Raw genomic sequence first — 27,165 nt, 5'->3', positions numbered from 1 at the left:
ATTTCTTCATGTTCCGTCCCAAGTAGAGTCATCAACAATTTGAGCTGAGGTGTAAATTACTCCTTGTGCCATGTACATTCACTTTGATTTATTAATCTTTGATAATTGCGATGCAAATAAAAAATACATAATTATACAAAATGCATGCAAATATATAAAAGATACCGAAATATTTTAGTAAGTTATTCAAATCATGAATGATGTAGTTGTGCCCCCTCTCCTTTCTCGTATTATGTTCAACGTTACACTTTGTACTCTGTCGACATGAGTATATTAAAACTGGACATTGTTGGACATAATACAGATCAGATTTTAATATACTCAGAAGCCGAGTCATACCAGAGACTTACAAAAATGGTACTAACAGCTACCTCGCTTGGCGCTCAGCATTAAGAGGTTAGTGTTACGACTGGTCGGCCTGGCGTCAGGATAATGTGACTGGGTGGGACATCATGCTACGTGTCTGCGGCATGATGCCCCAGTGCTAGACATCACTATAAACTGCCACACTGCAAACATCGTACCGATGTGACTGAAAAATTGTTAAGGCTACGTTAAAAATCCTAACCACACACACACACACACACACACACACACACACACACACACACACACACACTGTTGACATGATGAAATAGATTGTAATAGTTGTACTTAGACGGATGATGACTGATCAAGTTGATACAACTTGTACAAAATCCCACTATATCACATTGAAACAATAATATATGTTTTTTATACAACTTGTACAGAATCCCATTATATCACATTGTGACAATAATATATGTTTTTGATACAACTCGTACAGAATCCCATTATATCACATTGTGACAATAATATGTTTTCGATACAGCTTGTACAGAATCCCATTATATCACATTGTGGCAATAATGTTTTCGATACAATTTGTACAGAATCCCACTGTATATTTTTGATAAAACTTGTACAGAATCCCACTGCATATTTTGGATACAACTTGTACAGAATCCCACTGTATCAGATTGTGACAATAATATGTTTTTGATACAACTTGTACAGAATCCCACTGTATCAGATTGTGACAATAATATGTTTTTGATACAACTTGTACAGAATCCCACTGTATCACATTGTGACAATAATATATGTTTTGATACAACTTGTACAGAATCCCACTATCTCACATTGTGACAATAATACATGTTTAAAGTAGACTAAGAGGAGGAAATACATTTTGAGAAAGTTTATCCTTTGAGGAAGGAGACAAAAGTTTTCATATTTCGGGAATTAATTTAATGAACTAACTTTTCAATGTATTTATTGGTGTTTGTTTGTGTTAACTTTATTATTATTATTATTATTATTATTATTATTATTATTAGCTATTATTATTATTATTATTATTATTAGTTATTATTATTATTATTATTATTATTATTCAGTACACCGGCTCCAGGATATTTCAATGAGGATGACACAATAGACTTCATGGTACACTGGAGCAAGGGGGCGTGGCCCATGTACAACTTCACTGATGTAAGTGTACAATATTCTTAGAAAGAAAATCATACTAAAAGAGAAACATTTTTGTTTTAATTATGTCCGTGTATAACTGGTTAATGTATGTATACTTCTTAGGATGAATATTTTGATTAGCAACACCAATTACGGTTTTGTAGCCAAAACAAATGAATTTTTTGTAAATAAAAAGTGAAAAATGATGTAAATAAAAAGTGACATATGATATAAATAATAATATATTCAAAATTTTAACGATTCGTCATTAGTTAAGTATTGGATATCTCAGTAATCAAAACTGCTTGACCGCGTACAGAAAGCAAAGCAAGAAATAACCAAACAAAAAAAAATCCACAAGTTATCTTCAAATAAATACACTTACCATTCATAGGTTTTTGCCTTCTTTCTCAAAATGTTTTCTTTCCTAACTGCATGACTTACCCATTTTACAGTAGACCATGTACCCCACCCCTTAACAACATAAAATGAAAAACCTCGCACGGATCGCTAAATTATTAGTTACAATGCTCATTTTGGGACACGGCTCTGTATATAGTTTTATTTTCTCTGATAATATTTGTTTAGCTTTTCATTTCGATATATATTTGAAGCACGAGACATTCATCTCTGCTTCCAGAGAGTCGTACTCGTAATACAAGGGTCATAGGTTTGAGTCCAGGTCTGCCTTGGAGTGTCCGAAGGAAATGCTGTTAGCTAACATTTCTGCGGCATGATTTAGCCCATAACCAGTTGAAAATGACGTTAAGAAATGAATCAATCATTTATCTGCTCCTCTGTCATTACACGTTCTTAGTAACGTTGCTAGAAAGGGTAGTACGAGTAAGGTTTTTCGTCAGTTTATTATCTTCTAATAATTTTCAAAAACTGCTTTGAACCAGGAAAAAAGATTGTATCTACGTCTCTACGTTTCCTGATTTGTAGTCATCGTTTGTTGTTTCTATAATAATCATGTGTAAGCCTTATTACAGATTGAAATATATCTTTTAGAATGTGTGTGTGTGTGTATTTATATATATATATATATATATATATATATATATATATATATATATATATATATATATATATATAAACACACATCTATCTATCTGTCTGTCTATCTATCTATCTATTTATATATATTTCGCTTAACCTCAGTTAGATCTGTCGATCTACCTGACGGTCTATCTACCAATCTAAATTTATAATTGACAAATAACTGCGTTTAGAAAATTGTCTACGCTTTAACGAAATATATAACCCTTTAGTGAACATGGCTTCGCGATAATTTTCATACATAAATAGACGTTGCAAGCTGAACATATCATATATCACTCACTGGAGATCATTAATTATGATGTTTGAATACGATTTATATATATCTAAGCTAACGCCAAACACTATCCCAGACCACCAAGGTAAATTTGGTCCCTGTGGCGATAAAAGATGCAAAACCTATCAACATATGATAGAGACCAGGACATTTTCTAGTACAGTGACTAGAGGAAAACTAAACATACATGGTCCAAACAAAGCGTGCAAAACAGAGAATGTCATTTATCTCATCACATGCAAGATCTGTAGCCTTCAGTATGTCGGAGACACTGAAAAGCTACAACCTTCATAGATCTGATTGAATGACAAAGAAGCTGTACAGACGCCCAGTGGCTGAACACTTCTCTTCCGGTGGCCTCACTTTCAGTGATATAACATTTATTGCAATTGCTCACAACCCCAACTGGAGTTCCGAAAGCAGAAAAGAAAAGGAATCTTACTGGATACGCTGTCTTAGAACATTGAAATCAAGCGGCTTAAACCAAGAAGATCAGAAAACGACAGCCATGCACAAAAAAAATTATCTTTTTGCAGCCGACACATTTTCTTTTAAATAATTCTCTAAATTTGCTTATTAATCACCCTGCCTCGCTTGGCGCTCAGCATTAAGAGGTTAGTGTTAGGACTGGTCGGCCTGGTATCAGGATAATGTGACTGGGTGGGACATCATGCTACATGTCTGCGGCATGATAAACCAGTGCAAGACATCGCTATAAACTACCCCACTGCAGACATCGTAGTGATATGACTGATTTTTAAAAAAATGCTACCTTAAAAATCCAAATCACACACATGCACGCACACACACACAAATTTATTGACAACAGGGTAATTATCATTTATCAGAACTTCTGGAATTTGTTTTGATTCCAGGATTTTTCAGGCATTATACTAATAATAGGGCAAGTAACAAAATACTTGCTGCTTAAAGGAAAATTGGAGACCATGTAATTTAGTATATGTAAGCAGACAGATTAGATGGAGTACAGACAGATTGATGGATCGTCAGACACAGTGATGGCAAGTGACCAGCAATGACCGGTTGGGCCCAAGATATCAAATGAGTGTTTCACAACATGATTATGCTTCAGTTGAATCCTGGCAAAGTCATACTAGAAACTTACAAATATGGTACTAACAGCTGCCTCGCTTGGTGCTCAGCATTAAGAGGTTAGTGTTAGGACTGGTTGTCCTGGTGTCAGGATAATGTGACTGGGTGGGAGATCATGTTGCATGTCTGATGTATGATACCCCAGTGCACGGCATCACTATAAACTGCAAAACTGCAGATATCGTAGCGATATGATTGAAAAATTGCTAAAGCTACGTTAAAATCCAATTCAGACACACACACACACACACACACACACACACACATTAATCACCCAATAGCCTATAATTAATACCATGGCAATGAAATATCCGGGATATAATTTGCGCTTACATAAATTTACATAAAATAACAGACGTCGTTACGGCCCAACATTTTATGTCAATATAAAATATTTTCCAGCATCCGCAACAAGTGAAAATAAGCTAGTTGAAACATAATAAATGCAAAGGTTTCATTCCTGTAGAAATAGTCATGTAAAGTTTTGCAAACACAACGTTTTTCTGTTTTATTTGTTTGTCTTGTCTATGTATTGTAATTGCCTTTGAAAAAGACTCATTAATAGTCGAAAGCGCTCAAGCTTGTTAGATGCAAGTTTTGCACTGTTCGTTTATTGCATATATATATATATATATATATATATATATATATATATATATATATATATATATATATATAATGATTCATTTTCGAAATGACTCTTATTTTTATTTTAGACCATAATCATTGATGGCCGGGACGGATCTGTGCTGTGGAATCTTACAACCAACATGTATGACGTAACGTCTGACGTCGTTGCAAGGACAACTGCACGCAACAGGGATGTTTTCTTGTTCCGAGTCCAGGGTAGAAACGGATACGATCCTCGAAACACTGGGGCCGTTCATGGAGCTTCTGGCATACAGAGAATTGTAAATCTTAGGGTTTTGCCATCACCATTAGTACTTAAAGCTGACTGAAACAAGCTGAAACAAGAAGTAGTTCAAGATGGCCGCCTTTTAGACTGTCGCCTTTCCCCCACAAATTACACACACCCCACCCCCGGGAAAATTGTTATTGATCAGAAATCTAGAAATACTCCAATAATATGTACATTTCACTACGAGTAAGTTGAAACTAAAACTGAAAAGCATTCAGTGACCCTATTTATGAATACGTGTTCGTAACGGTAGACACTTTGTGGGATGGCGTTTTAATCACATCAAAATTAGGGACGATGTATAAACAACTTCCTTTCAGATTAATGGCGCCCATCGTATTCTGGACTGAATATGAAGTAACGTAACCTCTGAATATGAAGTAACGTGACCTCTGAATACGAAGTAACGTAACCTCTGAATACGAAGTAACGTAACCTCTGAATGTGAAGTAACGTAACCTCTGAATATGAAGTAACGTGACCTCTGAATATGCGATTAGTTGATGTCTATTTTTGCTGATAGTTCAATAAGTTAAACATCCGTATACGGCTATCCTAACAAATCGTCGTTTAGTATATGTGGCCTAAACCCCGGACATCATCAATTTCTCAAATGTAGCCCTAAAATACAGTTTCAAATTGTCTTCCTTACACTATATACAAAATGTTTAGGCTTTTGTCTTAGGTAAAGGTAAAAAATATTCTTTATTTAAAATTACACACATGGAATATTTTACTTCTTATAAAAAAAGAGTTTATGAAAACCTAAATATTTTAAGAAAGACGTTAAAAAGTTTTGATTTGAGAACGAAACTTTTAGAATTTAGTGAAAATGGGGAATATTGACTCACCTCAGTTTAAAAAAAAATCTCATAATTTCTTAATCGAATTTTAGATTTGAGAAAGTCTTACTTATTGCTTGGTCACCAACAATCGTTTTCATCAGACCATTTAACATTCATTGGGGATCAAAATGCAACCATATAACCTTACGTTTTCCTTATTGTGCCATATCTTTGAGAAAACTGAGGACTTAGCTCTTTTTTCAAACTTGAAAAGGTATCCATGCGCTAAATTTTAAAATTAAATTGTGATTTAAAAAAACAAAAAACAAATCATTTCCATTATCGCTGACTCTGACAAAAATATTAATATTGTTTGAAATATCATAGGGATAAGACAGTTTGCAACTTTACCGAAACTGGTAACCAGTCTAAGACGACCAGATGTACTGCCAATATATTGGCAGCTGCTCAAGATATACTACACTTGCCGGGCTATACCCAAAACGTGCCTGACAAAGTTGAGTTTACAATTCCTTCCATAGCCATAAACGTGCATTTTTCGATGAATGTTTTAAAGTCTTAGCATTTTAACAGACTATGATGTTTTCCTGTGTCGATTAATGAGGACTTACGCACTTCTAAATCCAAAAATAATTTTAATACGCACAGGTAAAATCAGGCACTTACTAGTATTGCAGTAAATGTAAACTTAAGTTTGTAACGTTATACGAATCATGTGTGCATGTCGGGCAAAACAGTTGTTGAAAAATGGATTCAAAAATGCGTATAAATGAGTTTTGGTTTTGTAATTCTTGTTAATATTTGAAATGTATATGCTTTTTACGTTTTTTCAGCATGTGTCTCTCTTTGCCAGATAAACAAGCGAGCAACGGAGGATGGAAAGATGTATCTAGAAGATATTCTAATTAACGAGAGCAACATTGATCACGAGGGTGTTCTACTTCCAGAAAGTCATTTCCGGTTAAACAGGAAGACTGAACCACTGGTAGACAAAAGTTATATAGAATGCGAACTGGATCAAACAGTTTTTCTTGCGGAGCTTTTCGCTCTGGATCGCACAGTTATGAAAGCTCCAATTAAAATCTGGGAACAAGGGGCGGAAAAATACTATTATAGTAAGACAATTATTTTATGGTACTTGAGATACTTTGATTACGCAATACATATTTGCCTAAAAGCTATAGCCACCTTACAAGTAAAAAATCGTTTAACTTTTAGACCTTGCTAGAAGGTGTATACTCGCAATAAGTAAAATGAATCGATGTACTCGTACGCCTTGACAGAATTAAATCTTTGTAAAAGTAAAAAATCGTTTCACTCTTAGGCCCTGCAAGAAGGTATATACTCGTTACTGGTAAAAAGTGACATGCATGATACTCCAAATGATATAGGGAGAAAGATCCTGCATTTTATGAAAGAATTTGGAGACAAATGACTCAATTAATAGTTCACAATATCAATCAGCCTTACTTATCACACTGACCTATTAATTTTAATCAGTGGTGGCGTCAGGGGCTTGGAAGGAGTTAATTGCCTTATGGCGCCAGGATGAGAGAACACAGTGTTGAGCTTTTAATTTTCTTCAGCGGAAATTTTCTTGGTTTTTCACCTTCATAAAAATCGTATGGGGGGATTAAAGAACATTGCCCTATGTGCCTCAAACCCTCCCGTCGCCGCTGGCTCCAATCCGAGTAAACTTTTAAGGGCACCAATATGAGGTCATGTTCTGTTTAACTTTGAATCCTTTAATCAAACTGCAGTTTTCCCATATACAAAAGTGACACGTATCATTCGAAATATAATATTTGTAACGATAACTCTTCCTAGCACGAAATGCAACGCTTATCTGATCGGTTGCTAAAAAATGAGTCCACCAAGAATTTAAAAGGTCTCCAGAATGTCAGCCTTTATCGATGTCGGTCAGATCTGCCTACTATAAGTAGATTTAGCTTTTAATCAGATTTCTTTAACTCGGACCAAAAACATGGCATTATACGTAGAGCTCGCTTTTTATCCGATTTCATTAGCTCGGACCAAAAGCAAGGCCACCAGCTTTTGACCTTGTGTAACGCATTGAGAAGCGTAACATTAGAAGGTCAACTTGTTGTACCCGAAACTGACAAGGTCACACAAACCATACCAAGTTATGAAGCATACAGTATATAGAAATTACGTGCTTTTATGAGTTGTAAATCTTAGAGTGAGGAAATTTTTTAAGAATATTAAATTTGTATTGATGAAAACATTTAAAATTATCTAATCGTCGTTTAATGAGCAAATGTAATCTTGTCCAAATGAGTGTTGACGTGGCTAAGTGCAAATACCAGATCATCAATAAACCCTTTTATGATAGGATTCACGAATGAAGCAAGCTGCAAGCTACTACAATCAATTTTTTTTAAAAATATTTATTTTAACGATGATGATGCATACGTCAATCTTGTTATAACCTCCCAACAAAGTTTTGAAGTCATTAATGAAAGCAGCCTTCTTGACGGACGTAAAGTCCTGCTGAAGACTGATGACAAATATAATATCATTTTCTATCTTTTGAATTTATTTGCAAAGCCGTTTCCTTTTCCAACTCACTGTACGCATTTCACACCCATCTCCTTGTTCTGTAAGACGGTTCATCTGTACTTTTGCTCGTATATGCCTGACAAAGTCTAAATAGTCATTCCTCGAATAAAAGACGTTTTTTGATGCGCCCAATAAAACGCTTGAAAAGCTGCCATTTTTTGTTATACGTGTTAAAAAGAAATAAACATTCTTGAAAATATTGTATTACTTGTGAGACTTTTACCGTAAGTGTAGTAGTCACTGGTTTTTAAATGCTTCGTTCTGAAAGTGAAAACTCTCAACAGAAAAAGATATCACTACTGAGGCAAATTTCACGGTTTATTAGAACGGCGGCATTTTGTTAATTTTATTTTAAATATTACTTTATTTTCTTCTTCAAGAACTAACACCTGATGACCGTAAACTAGTGGATGAAGTTGTCAAAAAATATGGCACCAACCATACGATGACTCAAAGCGAGACTCCGTGGCGTGGTAAACGAAGAGTTGACGACGATTCTTTATGTGTTATAGTTCAACCGGATGATCGGACAACAGGTATTGAACATAGAGATTATATCTAGAATTTTTCGACAAAGCATCATGTTTCCACACCTTGTCGTATCGGACTCAAATTAATACGGAGGAAATGTAAGAATTTTGTTCCTAGTTTACGTTGAATGCAGGGCTTGTCGGGAGAGTCAGAAATTGTTTAAACCGTTTTGCCAGACTGTATGATGGTTATACTGGCATTGTAACCGTTTTGCCAGACTGTATGATGTTTATACTGTAAAACTATTTATTTTAGCAGTGTGTGAATCGCATCAGCAAAATTAGATTTGTAAGTATTTAATTAGTTTCCCGAGTAGTAACAGATATGCCAAAATTAAGACGCTGCGAACTTGATCTCGGGAATCTGCGAAATTGTGAAGTTGCGGAAACAAGTTTGTGTACCATGTACGGTAAAACCAAGTGTAGGAACAACTGTAGTACATTGCCACTAACACCTGATGACCCTTCAAACACTCCATATATAATTAATGTATAGTGACGCCTCCCTGACGCGACCATCATTTATCACAGTAGCCAGTTAGCTCAGTATGTACGTAAGGCACTGTTAATTTCATTATTTATTCGGTGGGGTGTGGATGGGCTGGGATTTAATAATAATAATAATAATAATAATAATTCCGGCTCCTCATTTGTTGGGTAAAATTGTTTTCTACGATTTGCCAGGAAACTAAATAGCCTAGTTGTCTGGATCGGGTCTATTAGTATCTGTATATGTTACATATTTTTTTTTTTTTTTGCGGAAAGCAAAGAATCCGTCCTTCTTAGGGAGCGAAATAGCATTTCAGCTCTAAAGAAAGTCACAGGTCCCATCTAGAGAACTGAATGGTCGGTGCCTAACTATATACAATTATCTTCAAAGAAAGAACACTGGTCAAGAAATACACCTAGTATACTTCTTATAATATGAACCATTGAACAAAGAGAATTGATATCACGTGATTTAATAAATGAAAACTAGGTTTTGCCAGTGTAATACAAATTAACTGTTTCCGTTAGAAGAGAAACTAGTGCCTTTGCCTAATAAACAAGCATCCTAGTAAAACAAATCAGACCCCAAACCTGTGTTGATACTGATGGTCTCTTTGCAGGTCTGATAGCACCTATTCATAAAATGGTGAAATTGTTTGTAGACAAGACTGTTTACAATATATTGGTGTATATTTTAGACAGTTACTGATATCTCTCGTGTCTCTTAAGCTATCGTCGGTTGAAGGATCCTTTTGGCGAATAGGTACAGAATATTTAAAGTCCTATGTTTAGTAACTTGTAAATCCACGTCAAATAGCACAACCCTGTGTTTTGTGGTCATTTTGAACTTCGCGCTAGATATTGCTGTTACCAAATGCCGGCAAGTGTCTACACTGTTCATGGACAGGTGAGATCATACCAACAAATCATCCATCAGTATCAACACCGATTTTGACAGTCAGTTCTACATTAGCCAAATAACAGTATTTTCAAAAGAAATGTCGCCAGTTTATGCTATTTGACTGAATACAAAAGACATATAGAGACGGTACCCATGGGCACCAGCGGCATGTGATTGTCATCGAGTACGCTACTGTGAAACTAAATTTTTTACTAGTGCCCTTCACAGTGCATCTGTTTATTTAATCTTTTCCGCGCAGAACGCATCTTCGCTAGCCAAGGTTCCGATATCATAAGCTTATCTACACCTTGGCGTATTGAGCAGATATTTCTGTGTTTCAAGTCTGTGAATTTCATTCGATACGGCGGCAAGCTACCGCATCCTATCAAAATTAAGTTATTCTAATTTGAACACTATTCCTACATGATCGAGACAAGGGGAGCGCACAACTTGAATGGACTGATAAATAATCAATTTTCCAGTGTAGGTCCGTATTTGTATACATACATTTGACTCAAACACATCTGTAATGGCTTCCTTGTGGTACGTGCTCATATTTTCGATGTTAAACTTACAAAGTATCCTTTTTAATTCAATTGCCTCCACCATCATCGGCCGATGTACAACGTACCGCTGTTATACGCTTTTGGTTAGCTGGCATTATATACTAAGGGAAATTATATATATATATATATATATATATATATATATATATATATATATATATATATATATATATATATATATATATATACACAAAGCACTACAATGTCTGTTCGATTCGCTAAAGTGTAGATAGTGTTATCTTATCGGAACCTTGGCTAGCGAAGATGCGCAGAACGGTGCTTAAGGCAACATTCAGGGAGGGCCGCTGTATCCGGTCAGCAGCTGCTGTTGGTGCTGCTTCCCAGGGTAGGCCACTGCTTATATATTTTTCTCTGTTGTCCGTCGCCATGTTTCTTTTGGTATACCTGTCTGCCTGCCTACCTCGGTTACAAGTCGTTTAATCCAGTTCCAAAGTCACACAGTCGGGCCAAAAACTATTGCGATTGCCCTCGGGTATATTCACAGTATGTATATAAACTGGATTCTTGAGTGGTAATATTACACAGTCTAGACTATATGCCATACAAACTCAATAGGAATGATTTTTAGAGATTTAAATTACATTTTATTTGTTGTAATTTTAGGAGCAGTTGGGGATGTGGATGGAGATGGAGTTCCTGATGCCATTGTAAATCTTGTTTCGTACGGGATTCTGCGAGATGAGAAAGCAAGATTTGTTAAAATGAAATTTAATGTGGACATTTTCAAAATTAATCTGGAAAGCGCCATCAAAAATGAACTATATACTCCCATAAACGTCACGATACATGATAAGATGAAATATTTGCAAAATGAAAACCGAATCACAACACTGAAATTCTTGTCCAACGACAGACAAACGTGGGGCGGATACATGGGAACGAAATGCGATAGTGTGTATTACGATTAAAAGACACATTACAATATATTCCGTCCTTTGTTATGGATGTATGCAACACTTATATTAAACGCCTTGTTGCATTTTTTAAAAAAAATCAAAGTTTTTAAATTTTGGGTCAACTTAACTGATCTAGAATATTTGCGATATAACATTTTCGCGAAGTATCAATAATTAATATTCATGACACAGAAATATTGGCATACAATTTGGTATACCTTTTATTTTACATTTCAAAACAAAGAATAGTAGCAAGGTCAAAGCAAGCATGCAAAGGTTTATGGGAAGTCCGTTGATATGTGTGTAATCTGTTGTCTCTGGTCAAAAATCACTGTGCGTTTCTGTTTGGTCGGGAATTATACACTTTTCGACAGTGTTCAAAATCGAACTGAACATTTACGTGTGGATACGAAATTTCTGAATTTATCTTCTGTACAGGAAATTAGCAATTGTCCCAGATATTGGCATGCTTTAGGAGTAATTAAATATTTTGAACACATATCCTGAGGTAGGCTTTTATTAGTTTCATGCAAAAACTGGAAAGAATGTCAGCCAGCAGCAGGGAGGGCGAATCATACAAGGTTTTTCCGCCTGAAATCATCTCTATCAATATTATTATAAATACTAAGACTTATTTTGGAAAACAAACCCTTTATTTTGGCAACAATGACAATAAAGGTGTCTATTTACCAAAATAACAGGTTTAAACGTATAATCTAGTCTTGGAAACGTTATTGCTGCACCGGTTACATAATAAAACCAACTTGGGTTGGCGCCCTCCTTGCTGCTCTCGGGGATATTTTTTAACAAAATAACGTATCAAGTCCGACTCGATATCGTGTTCTGGGATCGTGTAAATTTATTGTCACAAACCCGTGTGGGGTTCGCTGTGCACGACTAAAGAAATTTTTGAATTTATTGATGTCCATGTCTCCGCTGCACCAAGTTTGGTGAATATTTCGTAGCGTGTGTATGTCGACTCCGTTGAACACCGCGAGTAGGTTACAATTATCTCTGATCACTTTTGGAATTTGTGTATAACGTTGAGTCACATAAATGACATCAGTGTTTTTATGACGACCACGAGAAAATATTCTCGCAGGGTTTGCTTGCTTATCCAGCATAACATCGTCGTACACAACTAGATTGTTAATTGATCCATCAATGCTATCTACGCCAGGCGCGTCATTGATGTCAGTTATAAACTCAACTATGTCGTCATCGCTTCCAATGGCCGCTTTTGCGCTCTCGTTGAAATCTTTTATCACATCATAGCATCGCTGATCGTCCACAGATGGTGCTACTAAATATAATTTATCCCATTTCATCCATTTCATTATCAGATTCAACAACAGCTGTGTTTTACCCGACCCAGATGGTCCTATGATGATCATGCGGATAGAATTTGGTAGCACACTATTATGTTTTACTGGTTCTTTTTTCTTCGTCGCGGAAAAATCAGTGACTTCCATTTGTATACAAATGAATAGTATTATGGATTTATATTGTGTGAAGTGCAAGGCACGAACCCCAACAAACAATCCGATACCAATTACGACAAAAAACAATCGCCAGGCGTTCACAGGAATATGTGCTCGATGTGGCACAAAAAAATTTAGATTTCAAAAAAAAAGTTTAGCGGAGGCGACATCGCAGCCCAACTTGGAAAACTCCCTGGAACTCCCTGGGCAAAATATCCCGGAGAAAAACATCTTCCCGGATACAACTACTGCGGCCCCGGAACCAGACTTGACATCAGACTTGACAGCGAAAATCAACCAAAAACTGGCGAGTATCCGATAAACGCTATCGATGCGGCTTGTCATGTTCATGATGTAGCTTATAAAAATCCTGATTTGCAACAACGACATATCGCAGACGTAAAATTAATTCATTCACTAAACGCGATAAAAAATAAATCCCTCAGAGAGTCACTCGCTAACTGGTTAATAAGATCCGCAATGAAATCTAAACTAGTATTAGGCGCTAGTAATTAATAACAATGCAAGCATCTCCAATGGAGGCGTTTTATTATTCCCCGATCGGATACTGGAGGGGTAACGCGGCAATCAGTAAACTCGCTAGCGCAGCAGGGTTTACGGCGGTTACTGCAAAAAATTGGCTATCGAAACAGGCAATATGGCAAATTTATCTACCACCGCCTAGCCAAATCAACTTTGCACATTTTGATGTTAGTGTGCCCAACGAAGTTCATCAGGCCGACATACTATTCCTGCCTCACGATGTTGTTCGTCGGAAAACGTACAAATACGCGTTAACAGTAGTTGATGTTGCAAGCAGATACAAGGAAGCAACGCCGTTGACGACAAAGACAGCATCTGAAGTTGCTTCTGCGTTTAAACGAATTTATCAGCGAGGACCTCTACGATGGCCATATCTGCTACAAGTTGATCCTGGCAAAGAATTTCAAGGTGCAGTATCATCGCTGATGAAGCAACATAACGTTACCATACGACGAGGACACACTGAAATTCATCGTGATCAGGCAATCGTTGAGAGATTTAATCGAACACTCGCCGAAAGATTATTTGGATATCAGTACGCGAAAGAATTTATTCAAGATACGAGATCGCGCGAATGGGTTGCAAGATTACCAAGTGTGATAACTGCGCTAAATAATGAAATAACTCGAACAACCAACATGAAACCTTCCATCGCGATCACGAAAAAAAAATATACCTGTACGACGTGATTCTTCAGCATTGGCAGCGCCAGCGCCAGTGTTGGGTAATGTTACTGTAAGATATTTATACGAACCAGGCGAACTTGAAGGTGGTAAACGAAGAGCGACTGATCCCATTTGGAGTGTTACCACACATAAGATATCCACCGTGACAAGATCCACTGGCAGACCAGCAATCTATAGATTAGATTCAACTGCTCCTCAACGCGGATTCACCCGTGAGCAACTTCAGGTGATTCCCGATGATACACAATTACCACCAAAATCACTGAAGTGATCCACACTTAAATAACTGCAGCGGCTCCCCTGCGTCTATTACACTCAAGACAGGTCAACATGATATTTTCACGTGTGTGGCCAAGTTTGCTATTTTTTCTGTCTAACGTAAACTGTCTTGGGTCATTTTTCGGATATCTCCATAACATTACACAATTGCAATTCACGCAACGATTACGTTGTTGTCGTCGCAACTCGACTACAAATTCAACATCCAAACTTTGTTTGGGATCAAACTCCCGATTATTTTTTTTGTCGCTGTGTTTGCAATTGGTTAATTTTTTTCTTATCGTGTCGATCAACACTGACTTATCGGCGGCCGATGCCGTTGACGTATCTAACACAATTCTTCCCAGCTGTGATATTCTTCGCACTCTTGACACGGCCAGGTAAACTAAATTTGACCACTCGATGCGATCATCAACGATCCAGACTTTCGTGTCCTCGATGGTTAGTCCTTGTGCGGAGTGAATTGTCATAGTGCATCCTAACATCCACGGAGATTTAGCAGCGGCAAGTGCGGCGTCGACAACACCGATATCAACCAACACAATATCATTTAACACTAACTGTTGCTTTTCTGATTTCCCGGGGATATCAACATCGATATTTTGTAGTCGTGTATCTGTTGGTCTATAACATAACGGTACCGGCAGCGTTGGGAATTTTTCTTTGTGCAGCTGAAGTAATCGCTGTTGAAGTGCGTCTCTAACCGTTTTCCTACTTGCCACTATGAGATCACTTGGGGTCCACGTTTCCAGGAAGTCTTTCATTGATGTCCTCGGAATCACCTTGCGCATAACCACGCACTGAGTTTTATTATTCTGTAGCCGGATCAGCTTTTTAAACTTCTTTAGTCGATCATCAAGTGCTCTGATGTCGTCGTCGATTTCTTCGTAATAATCAACAAAATTCTTTAACCACTCATGCGGAGATTCACCTGTAAACGGCGGTGGTTGACCGTGATCACCACATAGAATAACCGCAGTATTTTTCGTCAACAACCACTCGAGGAACCTTTTTAGTGTATCCAGCGGCACAGTGGCTACTTCATCCCACAAAACCTTCTCAGGAATATATTTTGTTCCCATGCGCTCAGGTGTCCACGTGCCGCCACTGTATTTGAAAAAGCTGTGATAAGTACAGGCGCTAACTCCGCGCTGTTTCATTTCCCTGGCAAGTCTGTGTGTGGGTGTTAACACTATCATGTCAGAATTTCGAAACAGATTAATCACCCGAGTCGTCTTACCACAACCTCCTGGCCCATTCAGATAAACGGTTCTGTGTCTGGCAACAGGATCGTGCACAGACGGTAACGTTGACGCTGTCGAAGATGTTTTAGTCATATCACGATAAATGTCCTCGATTTCAACATCAGCTGATTCACAGTATTCGTGTAATCGCTCATTCTTCACTCTCCAGCATCCCCAAGATGTCGACTCGCCGACGACACTCTTCACCGAGGTTAGGTATTTTTTTGATATATAAAATGAGTCAGTGGCAACTCTCACTGTGGTGCTGGGAAATCTGTTTACCATCGACAGCAAATTTATAGAAACATAAGACAGCATCGAAGATCTCAGGTGTGTGAACTGGCGTGATTCCCCGTCGAGGTAACTAACAATCGTTCCCAATTTTTTCCCGTTCGACAACATCGCATCCTCGCGGTGGCAAAATATATCTCTCGCGGCGGCGTCAGCTATCACAAAGTCCAGTTCGGCATCATCAAGTATTAATCTGCTGTGATGTATTTTGTGATCAAATGCTGCGCCCTGAGTAAACTTTCCTATTAACCTTCGTCCGAGATCTTTCGCTGCGCTCTCTCTGCAGCTAATATAATCTTTGATCATTTTTGAAGTCCATCCCGCCATGAGCTTCTCATCGATGATTGGTGTTGGTAACCAAACTGAGGTTTGCCGGTGATAGCATATGATTGCTTCGCCGACAGTCAGCGATGTTAGTATGCCACTGTCGAGCATATATCGTAACAGCACAATAGGCGCCCAACCTTTCTCTGCGAGGTGTCGGCCGAACCACGCGTAGTTGATCGTGTGCAACCCCGCAGCGAATCCAAATGATGTTACTCGGGCGAATCCTGTGAGGTCAAAATCGGGCAGCGGACCATTAATTGACACTCTGGTCATCAAACTAGTCGGATGTCCAAATCTAGCAAAATATTTACTACACTCTCCGTACCCGAGAAAACTTCCCGGGTAACACGCGGTCATATCTACGGATATCATGTCGTGGTAATCATACGGAATATTCCACAGCCCGCCATGGCCGTATTCGACACAACTCAGTTTGATATCCTCGAGGCATCTGTCGCTGGTTGGTTTCCACGAGTTTCGTTCTCTGGCTATGTGCGCGGCAACACTAGGAACAGTGAAACATCGCGTCAACAGCTGATCTAACGAGTCATCAGTAACTGAGTAGTTTTTCGCGAGTTTTCTCATATCGCGTTGTAACGACTCAGTTCTGTATACTTCTCCGTTTGGTCTCACGAACTGATCATACTCGGATTCTTCATCGCTTTTAAATAGCCACACCGACACAGGATCTGTTTTGCTTGCCTCATAAATACAGTCGAATATGTTTCCGTCGTAAAACACGATCTCGCGGAAATATCCTAACTGATTCAGTCCACGCGTGACTGTTATGATCAATAATTGTTATCGGCGATCCGTAACAGTTGTATTTTGATTTGTATAATTCTTCTCCGGTCAGCGATTTCACAGTTATAGGAAATCTCAGCAAACGTTCCAACGCAGCAACATCAGCTATTGATGCCCCACTGTCTTTGACTCGATTGGCCCACGTTGTTATCTTGGATTTTCTCGACGGCGTTAAACCGTTGCCCCGCACTGCGCTGCTGAAGTGTTCCATTACCCGCTCGGCTACACAGTTCAACGCAGAAATGCTCGCATTTCCAGTCATCCGCATCGGAGCAAGTTTATCAATTTTTGGTTTCTTCAGCGGATATATTCCGTAAACAACCGCAGTTACAGGATATGCTCTGACATAGTACGGACTATCAATTCCAACTAGCATTCCTGGTCTGCTATGACGATTTAATAAAACTGTTTTACCGTTAGCAAGAACAGGATCGCGTTTATCGTGGGTAATCCACTTCTCGTCGCCGTTCTCATCGACGACTCCGGTTATAAATTTTATTAACACGCTGTGATTGGTATCATCGAGATACTCAATGATGTTACTGGCGCGCGTATCGGTCATTGTGCCGTCAATAACATCATCGCCGAATAATTCCTCAAAGATATCATCAGAGCTCTCGCTGATAACTTTATAAGTCGAAAAAACGTGAGAGGCACCATCGGCACGAAATTCTTGTTTCGCCTGTCCGATGATGCTATTTAACGTTGTCAATTTTTTTCGTTTCGTGTCGCCGGTTAACCTGTCAAGATCAAACCGGCCGCCGGTTGGTCTTATCGATGACAATCTGTCAAATTCTTCCATGCTATAACAATAGGACAAATATTGTTTAATTAAAAAAAAGCCAAATATATATGCCTGAAAACTATTGCAATTGGAAAATTGCCGGAACTAAAAAACGATGTCAATGAAAGTGTGTCGGAGAATATTGTGCTTCTCATAATCAAAATTTCAAGCGAGGATCCAACGGCGGGGTTAATTGCGCCGTATGTGACGTTGCAATCCGCGGAAAAACAAAATTGTGCTCGAGGTGCGGCGGTAAAAGATTTCGCGAGCTCGCCCGATATTATCGACGCAAGTACAATCGTGAACTCACGGAACAAGAGTATATCAACAATCATCCGATCTACTATTTAGACAAACAAATGCCATCTAGTATAAACAAATGGAATACAGAAGACACCCAATCTACGACCACTACGAAGCTTCCTCAGACGGAACAGTTAGAAACTGCAAACTAAAAAAACCGCTTGGAGATATTGGCAAACATGGTTATAAACATATTACGATCCGGAAATCCAGTGAAAGGAAAAATTATTATCTTCATAGGTTTGTTTTCGAGTGCCATCACGGTCCGATTCCTGCTGGATTGTTTATCGACCACATTAACAGGAATAAACTGGATAATCGCGTAGAGAACTTGAGAGCTGTTACCCGGAGCGAAAACTCACGTAACTCAACAAGAGCCGCTCAAAAGATTCCTCGGAGGCCAGTCGTTGCCGTTATGGACTCTGATGAAATAGAATTCTCATCGATGCATTCTGCCGCTAAATATTTTGAGATAAATCCCGGTTCAATCCATCGAAATATTAATCTCGAGACAAAATTTGTTTATTCTAAAAAGTATGATGCGCTCTTATCCTTCTATGAGCCTGTTTAAGTTTGACATCATATTAGAGAGACAAAACTGTTATATGTATAATGGATGACGCATCAGTTGCAACGTTGACCGGCGAACTTAACGCGGTAAAGAAATTCGCAGCTTCGAGTGAAATTTTTAACTCTACGTGGTTGCAGGATCAGTACGATTCTATCTCAGAATCTCGCGAGCAAGGCTACAAAACTCACAGGCGCGAATATAGAACTATAAAAATGCTTAATAACGAGCTCAGATATAAAATCATTCCTCAGCATAAAGATCAAATTAAAGTCTTCGTGCCGGTGGCTCGGACTATAAAAAAGATCCTTGACGACATCGGACAGATCTTCGAGCAAAAAAAACTCTCGAGGGTTCTTTCTGATAAACTCGATAAATTACTCATCGACGAATAATTATTTCGATAATTTTCACAGTAAAATTTTTTTTACCGTCCGTCGAAACCCACGGTAAAAAAAAAGATTTCCCGGAAACACCAGGGACTAACTTGATACCACGATTATCATAATTCGTTCAAGAAATTTGAGTGCTTCAATGTCGCGACGGGGGCGGAATTTAGTTTCTTGATAATGCATTTGAAAACCCTTATCGCGTTGGAAAGTGTCATAAGTAATTCTTACAAACAAAGATTTACTGGCGTTATTGTACTCGCACAATAAACTGTTATAGTCGATAAATAGTTCGTCATGAACAACCTCATAGATTTCGTCATCACTTGACTCAACGGGGTTTACCCCGATGATGGCACCAAGCCGACGCAGATCGTCATCGGAGAGATCATCGGAAGCGCGCGCACACTGAGATAGTTTGTCAAAAACTGAGTTGTATTTGGTTCCAACGGAAACAATTCTCATATCTTCGGGATAATGTATATTTTTGGCGCGTATATGTGAAAATCTCATTACTATATTTAGGCAAAATATATTTGTTTAAATATTTCCCACCGCGAGAATGTCATCTAACTGCGCCCTGGTCAAAGACGAGTGCGCATAATTCAGAAGCTCGTCATCGCTGAAGAACACGTAAACGTAATCGTGGTCGCGCAGACGTTCGATATCGTCGCTGCTCAGCAACATCTTGTCGGTGCCATTATTTCCCACGCGTATCCGGGTATCTTTCAGCGGGTATGGCAAAGTGTTTTCATCATAAGCTCGTGTGAATGCGGCTCTGATCGCGTCGGCAAGTTCTTTTCGGTCAAATATGTGCACGCGAACATGCTGTTAAAATCCCTCAGTCATTATATTTATTGTGTTTATTTAACATAATTTATCACGACGTTGCTGTTGTTGATTGAAATGTTAGCGTTTCCCACCGGGCTATCATCGGAATCGCTGAAATCACTGGAATCGCTGGAATCACGGGAATCACGGAAATCACGGGAAACACTTTGTGTTTTAGATTCAGATTCGGATTCGAATTCAGATTCACAATCACTGTCGGTGAAATCACTGCACGAAGACATGTTATTATGTTATGGATATCGCTAATTGGACGATTTCACTAGCAAGTTTACACTAATTGTTTCCCCACGCAGGTCCAACAGTCGCTGTTGCTGGTCAGTAACTTTAAAATTTATCCTTGTCAGCGTCGGATTATGACACCGCAGAAATACTGGATTAATTGGCTCTTGCACAATCAGGAACCCGGGCGGTTGTGTAGGAGTAAACGAATACAATATAAACCCTTGCTGGGCCTGATTTGATTCGCCGTGTTTATGCTGTAGCTGCCATCGATGACATCACACACAAGATTGACCGCAACGACATCGGTGATATTTACTATGCCCGGAGAAATATGGCGGTCATCACCTGATGTGCTGTTGTTGTGTTCCAACACAGCAGGTTCCGGGAATAGTCGCTTGTGCGCGGCAAGAATATCTTCAAAGGATTTACCCAACAGCGCAGACAACGACGTTAACATCTCAGGAACGTTGTGTCCGGGGAATCTAAAATTTTGTAATTCAGCCTGTTATTTTGTAAAAATCCAGAAAATTCTTCTTCTCGGGGGCGTCAATTACCATCTGAACCAACCGCTGGTTAAAATATCTCATGTCGTCGATTAGTTGATTTATTATCTCGATATGTTTTATAATTTTATCGCGTGGACTGTACAGGTCAGAAATATGCTCCTGAAAGGATTGTTGCAGAAGTTTAAGTTGTTTTTTAAATAAATTGTTTATTTCATCGAGATAAATTTCGATATCTGGAAGCTTCACGTTAATATGATCTATACTTCCGTAAGGAATAATATCGGTTTTCGGAGGATCAAACGTCCAAGATGGATAATCTTCATAATCGAAATAACGTGTCGACCATGTTGGGTTTTTTATTACTGACATCAAGTCGGCGTGTGATATATCGTCGACGAGATGTGAGAAAATGTCATGATACGCCATAGTATCCGTGTAATAATCGGATCTTACAGGTTCTGGTAGACGCGGTTTAACCGATGGTTTTTCCGCTGGCCATCCTAGCACGGTTCTGATTGAACTGTTATAAATATCAACGGCGTAACCCGGTGTAGCAACCTCGATGACCGTTGACAGCGTTGGCTCGTGTGCTGATATGTTGATCTTTGCTTCCTTTCCGGTGACACGTTTTATTTGACGCTGTATTTCTTTGTTGATTTCTTCTATCTGATAACTTCCAGTGGGTAACACAATGACGTTCCAATCTGGGGTTCCATCAGCGTTATTCTGATACGAAAAAACAAATGAGTTATTCGGCGATTGTCCGTGAAATGATGTCGCCCTGATATTGGGCCAACTGTGATATACTCGTAATTGTGCCACCGCGATTTCGGTAACTGGAATTGCAGTTGGAAAATTAATGCTGAACTCTGGTTGCGTCGACGATATTGATATCATTGTGGTCCTTACCGGAGTTGTATTCGCGGCTATGTCGAGCAACGCTTGTCGTTCCATCGTTATTTAACTTTCTTGTTTTTAAATGAAAACCATTTGCGGGTTCAGTATTCGCTATGCGCTCATAATCGCTGTACACGTTGGACATCAGCGCGAACTCAAGATCTGATATCTTGTTGTCGTCTACACTAGATGATATCAACGAGGACAGTTTCGAGTAGGCGCTGTTGGCCGCGTTGGCTAGTTGTTGATACTCGTGCAATTGTGCTGTCGCGCACGAGGATATTTTTTTCGCGATGATATTGGCGACTCCTGCGATCGTCGTTGACGCTGAAATTGTGATTGTGATAGCGATTGCAGTTGTCACCGGAGTTAGCGCAGACAGTAACACGCCCGTGGATGCAACCACGGCGGATACCGAGTACACAGTTATATCTAACGCGGTGACGCGGAGTTTATATTTTTTTATTTTTATTGCGCATCTGTCGATGGTGTTTTTCAACGTTGATTGCCACTCGCGTACCTGATCATACCGGTATTGCTGAGCATCTAGTGTTGTCGTTGACATTATTTAAAATCGCTGCCGATTTTCAATTACGCGGTAACCAACTGAGGTGTTTCTGCGACGAATTCCAAACACCACCAGTAGGATGCTGCGGTTAATGTCTCGTCTTCGGCTTCAAGTATAAATATTTCTTCGGTTCCGCTGTTTAGTATTACGGTTACAACCCCGGAATACTTATGGGTGGAATGTCTCCAGGGATATGTTGTGAAGATTTCAAATTTAGCGGCTGAAAACACGGACAACCTGTACACGCCAGTTGCTGTTGCTGTGTATTTGAGTGAATTATTTTGTCGGGACCATGTTGCGAATCCCGATGATACCGTGTATGCGATGTTGGTGATATGTCCGGGGGTAATTCCAGTGGGGACTTTAATCAGACTGGTTTTGTTAACGATATCAGGAATACCCGATACGATATCCTGCTGTGTTGTTTGATTGTGTCAATGTCGGTCTTTACATCGGCGAGTTTCACATCGACGACTGGAGGATCCCCAAAGAACTTATCCACGGCCTCAGTTTTTTTTTTGAAGGTTTCTTCGAAATCTTGTAAACGCGCCCACGTGAACATCATACTCTGCCCGCAACGTGGCTAGTTTACCGTCAACGACGTCTACATATTGTTTGTTTGTGGCATCTTCGGGAGATTCGGGATCCTTTAGAACGGTTATTTTGTTGCCGTTCATGCGGAGTTCGCCCGTCATTGTGTCCCCGGATTTTATTACTCGGTCATTGACTACACCAACAGCAAGTCCGTATTGCGCATCGACATACTGTTTATTTGTGGTGTCCTCGGGACCTATCGGATCCCCTAACACAGTTATTTTGTTGCCATTCATGCTGAGTTCACCTGTCATTGTATCACCGGTCTTCGCTACACGCGTCGCTGCGACTCTTCGTGCATCATCTCGGAGCATCGCAATTGATATCAACGAATCTTTTATTCTGCCTTTGTCAGCGAATACAACGATGTTGTCTGCGGTAGCTCCAGAAGCTTTGACAATTATGTCACCCAACGGAACGTTACTAGCTTTTAGTTTGCCGTGTTTGTCCTGGAAAACATCAACCTCATCTGGGTCGACCAGGGACAGATTTAAAAGATTATCAACGTCATCTTTGGTTGCATACTTCGATAAGTCAATATCTTCCTTTTTTTCTTTGGTTCTACTTGATCTTCCGTAAATGTCAACCATTATTTGTTACCGCTGTTTTCAAATGTGGTGTATTCGTGCACGACTTTGTGAGGAGGAATCGCTGGATGTTTTGTTATCGCAGAAAGAACATTTAATACTTCACGACCGCATATCGGAGGATCAATTAGTGTTTGTGTTGGCAGCGTTGACTGCCAAACTGGAATTGGAAGCCTTTGAACGTACCGGAGAAACTCAACTGGCGGTGCTAACCCGTACGAATCGAAATATACAATTCCACGTGGATCGATCGCGTAAGCAACCCAGTGAGTTCCAGGGCCATCGCGGTTGTCAAGGTTAATAATTCTTGTTTCTGGATTATTCGGTGTCAGCGGTAGTTCATCTCGCATAAATACACCTCTGAAATTTTTTATACGTACTTTTTTGACGGCGTCAAGTAGATCAAAGTTAGAAGCCGGGAGCGTTTTTAAAATCGTTTTGGGTACCATGACGCCGGAGTTCCTGGGAGTCTGAGACCGCGGCCTGTTTTTTTATAACCTGATCCTGATGTCGCTCTTGCTATGGCTGGTGCAGCTATTCTCATTAGGTCTGATGTCGCCGCTTTTACTAGGTCCGAAGCGGCCCGTCTCGCAGGTGTTACCGTCAGCGAAGAATATCTCCTAACATTTGGTAATGATGATATTCTTGATATTTCTGATCGTATTGCTTGTGCTAAATTTCCTCCTTGTTTGTTGTAACCATTTCCAGTCATTTTCTTGACAGCTAATCCAGCTGCGGTTCCAACAGCTCCTAACACGGCCGCCTTTGCCGCGGCGGCTGCTGCTGGTGCTAACGCGGCGGCAATTATTGGAATAAATGGAAGTATTCCACCGGACTTAACCATATCTTTGATCGCGGCCGGAGAGAGATCAATTCGAACTCCAGTCTTACCCTGCTTCGCGCTGCTGAAATGTTTTAGCTGAGTTTTAGTCAGCGACAGTTTGTTTGGGCCGCCCGCTAGCTGATCGTGTTTTAACGTTATTGATGTCCCACATGTGCTCGCGTTTTTCGACTGTAATTTTTTGCCTGACCGGGAGTCAGAGTCACATTAACGTAACTGTATGACATTTTATTTAATACGAGATTGATCTAATTGCATTGTTAAAAAAGCGCTGCAAGTGGAAACCTGAAGGTTTTCGGAAAACTACAGGTTTTCTACTGGCGCATCAATGACTCTCATTCGGCCGCCAACACCTTCAAGCAACATTGCTTTATCGGAGAGTATGACAGCAACTGCTCTAAAACCACCAGCGGGAAAATCGCCAACGTTAGCCTTGAAGTGTATATCAACGACCGATTGTTTGGTTAGATCAAGATGTTCCAGTGAAAGGTAATAAATCGGATACAACGTTGTGAAATCCAACTGTGATATCTGCAAGCCGGTATCAATATTTTGATCACGTCCCATAAATGTCATCAGACGATGATACGCACGTGCAACTTGATTATTTACAAAATCTATCACTATATCCTCGGATGGTTCTTGATGCCCGTTTATTCGCAGCGAAACTTCAGAGACAGCAAGTTTGTCAAATATCATATGCGAATGTGTTTGACTATTTACTCTTGCGTTAGCCTGGAGTGCTACGAAAATATGTCGTGGTGCTGACACCCCCTGCTGTGATGCTATGTGCCACGTGAATTGTCCAGCACCGGCACCCTGAATGGAATCTGTAGATGTTGTCAACCATGATATCAATGATTTACCACCTGTGTCCATGAAAGAGAGTAACCGTTGCTCTTCAGCTAACGATGGGGACATTACTGGCATCCACAAAGCAAGCTTGAATAATATTACCTTACCGGCAGCAATACCAGCAGCATCGTCTCGCCAGATAGCGTCGTTGTCGTCACCCTTTCTAACAAGTACAACTGTATGCTTGGCTCCAAAAATAACCTTTCTGACATTTCTGCAGAACCCAAAGATGTGAGACAGCGGAATTGCACATGAAAATCTTCTGCGATCACCTGATAGCATTAATTTACGTGTAGCAAAACCAAGATTGTAATTTGGACTAGGTCTTAATATTGGAAATGCAGCACCTGGTCTATCCGCAAATCCAGCTGGTTGTGGGTCCACAGCAGTGTCTCGTGCTGTTTGTACCGGAATAACAGATCTGTGTTCAGGATGATCAGCATTATCCTTAGCGAACATCATAGTCGGACCAGCCGATCTAGTGTAATCATCTGAGTATCGTGCTAATCCCACGATTGTTGTGGCAACGTCAACGTTATCCTGAATCGTTTCAATTTCCTTTCCATCGATGCTATATGAAGCACTTCTGAATAGTGCCATGATGCCGTTGTTGACAAGACCAACTCGGACATTCTCTCCATATGCTGTATTAGCGACAACATCTGTTACAACTTCACCCGTGACTTCAAGGAATGCTTCAGCGGGTAAGAAATATCTGCTTGTATCATGTACTTGTAACTCAATTCGTCCGCGCTGATTGGGTGATCTTACTTCGTAGGAATAATACTGATAATCGCGCACAGATTCATCTTTGAGCATTGGTGCATCCATATCGAACGCTGGATCTGATACTCGTTTGAACATTTTATATAAATTATCGACGTCTAAAACGAAGACCACTTCCTGATATCAGGCTCGTATTTATTTGTTCGGGTTGTTGAGTCACAAGAGATACGAGTTTTTGATTTGCGGCCTCATTTATTACTTTACTGACATCCGCGGGCATAAGTTCAGTGCTCGGTAATTTTACTGGTGGTGGTTTAACCGCCTTTGGTTTACGTACTAACCGTGACAGTCTACCTTTGACTGACGAGAATGCTTTCCCGGCAAGATTACCAACAGCTCCAAGGGCTTTATCCTTAACAACATCAATCGCTTTCATCGCCAATTGTTTCGCAATCGGTAACGCCTTAGGGGCTATCCTTGAAAACAAACCCGTAACAACATCACCGAGACCATCTCCGTAGATTGCTCTGTAGACCGGTAATCGTGAATTTACTACTCTGACTGGAACGGGTTGGGCGTTGTGTATAATCATGTTATTCAATTGCTGTTTCTCTAACTAAAATTACTAGTCGCTGTAGTAACCGTCTACGAGTTCATCAATGAGCCCCCGATAGGTACGAACATCCATGATGCCACCACGAAATAATCGCTGACAGATATCAGCAGCTTCATTAATTATTTCCGGAGAGTTATTTCCGGCACGTTTTCCTCCGATGAGAACTTCTAGCCGAGATACGTCGTTGATAACGCTATCAGGGCAGGGAATAAAACCCGATCCAGTTTTAGGTTCAAGCATCCCCAATTCTTCAAGAACATCCCCCTCCGGAAGATCAGAGATCTTTTTTAGGTCTTCCTTTTCGTTTAGGTGGTTCAGATGGCGGTGATTGATCTCTCTCTGCGGTAACTTTCTTTTGCACTTCCTTCGCTTGCATTTTCGCGATTTTTTTTTCTTCCTTTATTTTATTTACTTGATCTCTCAGTTCTTTATTATACCCAATTATTCCTGTTTTTATAAAATTATAGGTATCATCACCTTTTAATATTCGGGGGAGGCCTCGATTTATTTTATACACATAATCACCCCACTCAGCTTGAGACATACCTTTG

General features: G+C 39.6%; 1 protein-coding gene across 2 annotated transcripts in view; it reads left to right on the top strand.

Moving 5' to 3' along the window:
* The window catches only part of LOC149784843 (uncharacterized), a 54,293-nt gene extending 42,614 nt beyond the window's left edge, over positions 1-11,679 (top strand). For both annotated transcript variants that reach the window (XM_089931147.1, XM_089931148.1), the window contains exons 9-13: positions 1,422-1,515; positions 4,660-4,854; positions 6,522-6,783; positions 8,629-8,784; positions 11,359-11,679. In XM_089931147.1, coding sequence (XP_089787273.1) covers positions 1,422-1,515; positions 4,660-4,854; positions 6,522-6,783; positions 8,629-8,784; positions 11,359-11,663 — 1,012 coding nt within the window. In that variant the 3' untranslated portion in view covers positions 11,664-11,679. The remainder of the gene's footprint in view (positions 1-1,421; positions 1,516-4,659; positions 4,855-6,521; positions 6,784-8,628; positions 8,785-11,358) is intronic.
* The last annotated feature ends 15,486 nt before the right edge of the window (positions 11,680-27,165 follow it).

Source organism: Sinohyriopsis cumingii, chromosome 13, assembly GCF_028554795.1.
Source record: "Sinohyriopsis cumingii isolate HCF-2022 chromosome 13, ASM2855479v2, whole genome shotgun sequence".
Lineage (NCBI taxonomy): Eukaryota > Metazoa > Mollusca > Bivalvia > Unionida > Unionidae > Sinohyriopsis > Sinohyriopsis cumingii.
Note: the sequence above shows the minus strand (reverse complement) of the source record. Positions and strands in the feature narration are given on the sequence as shown.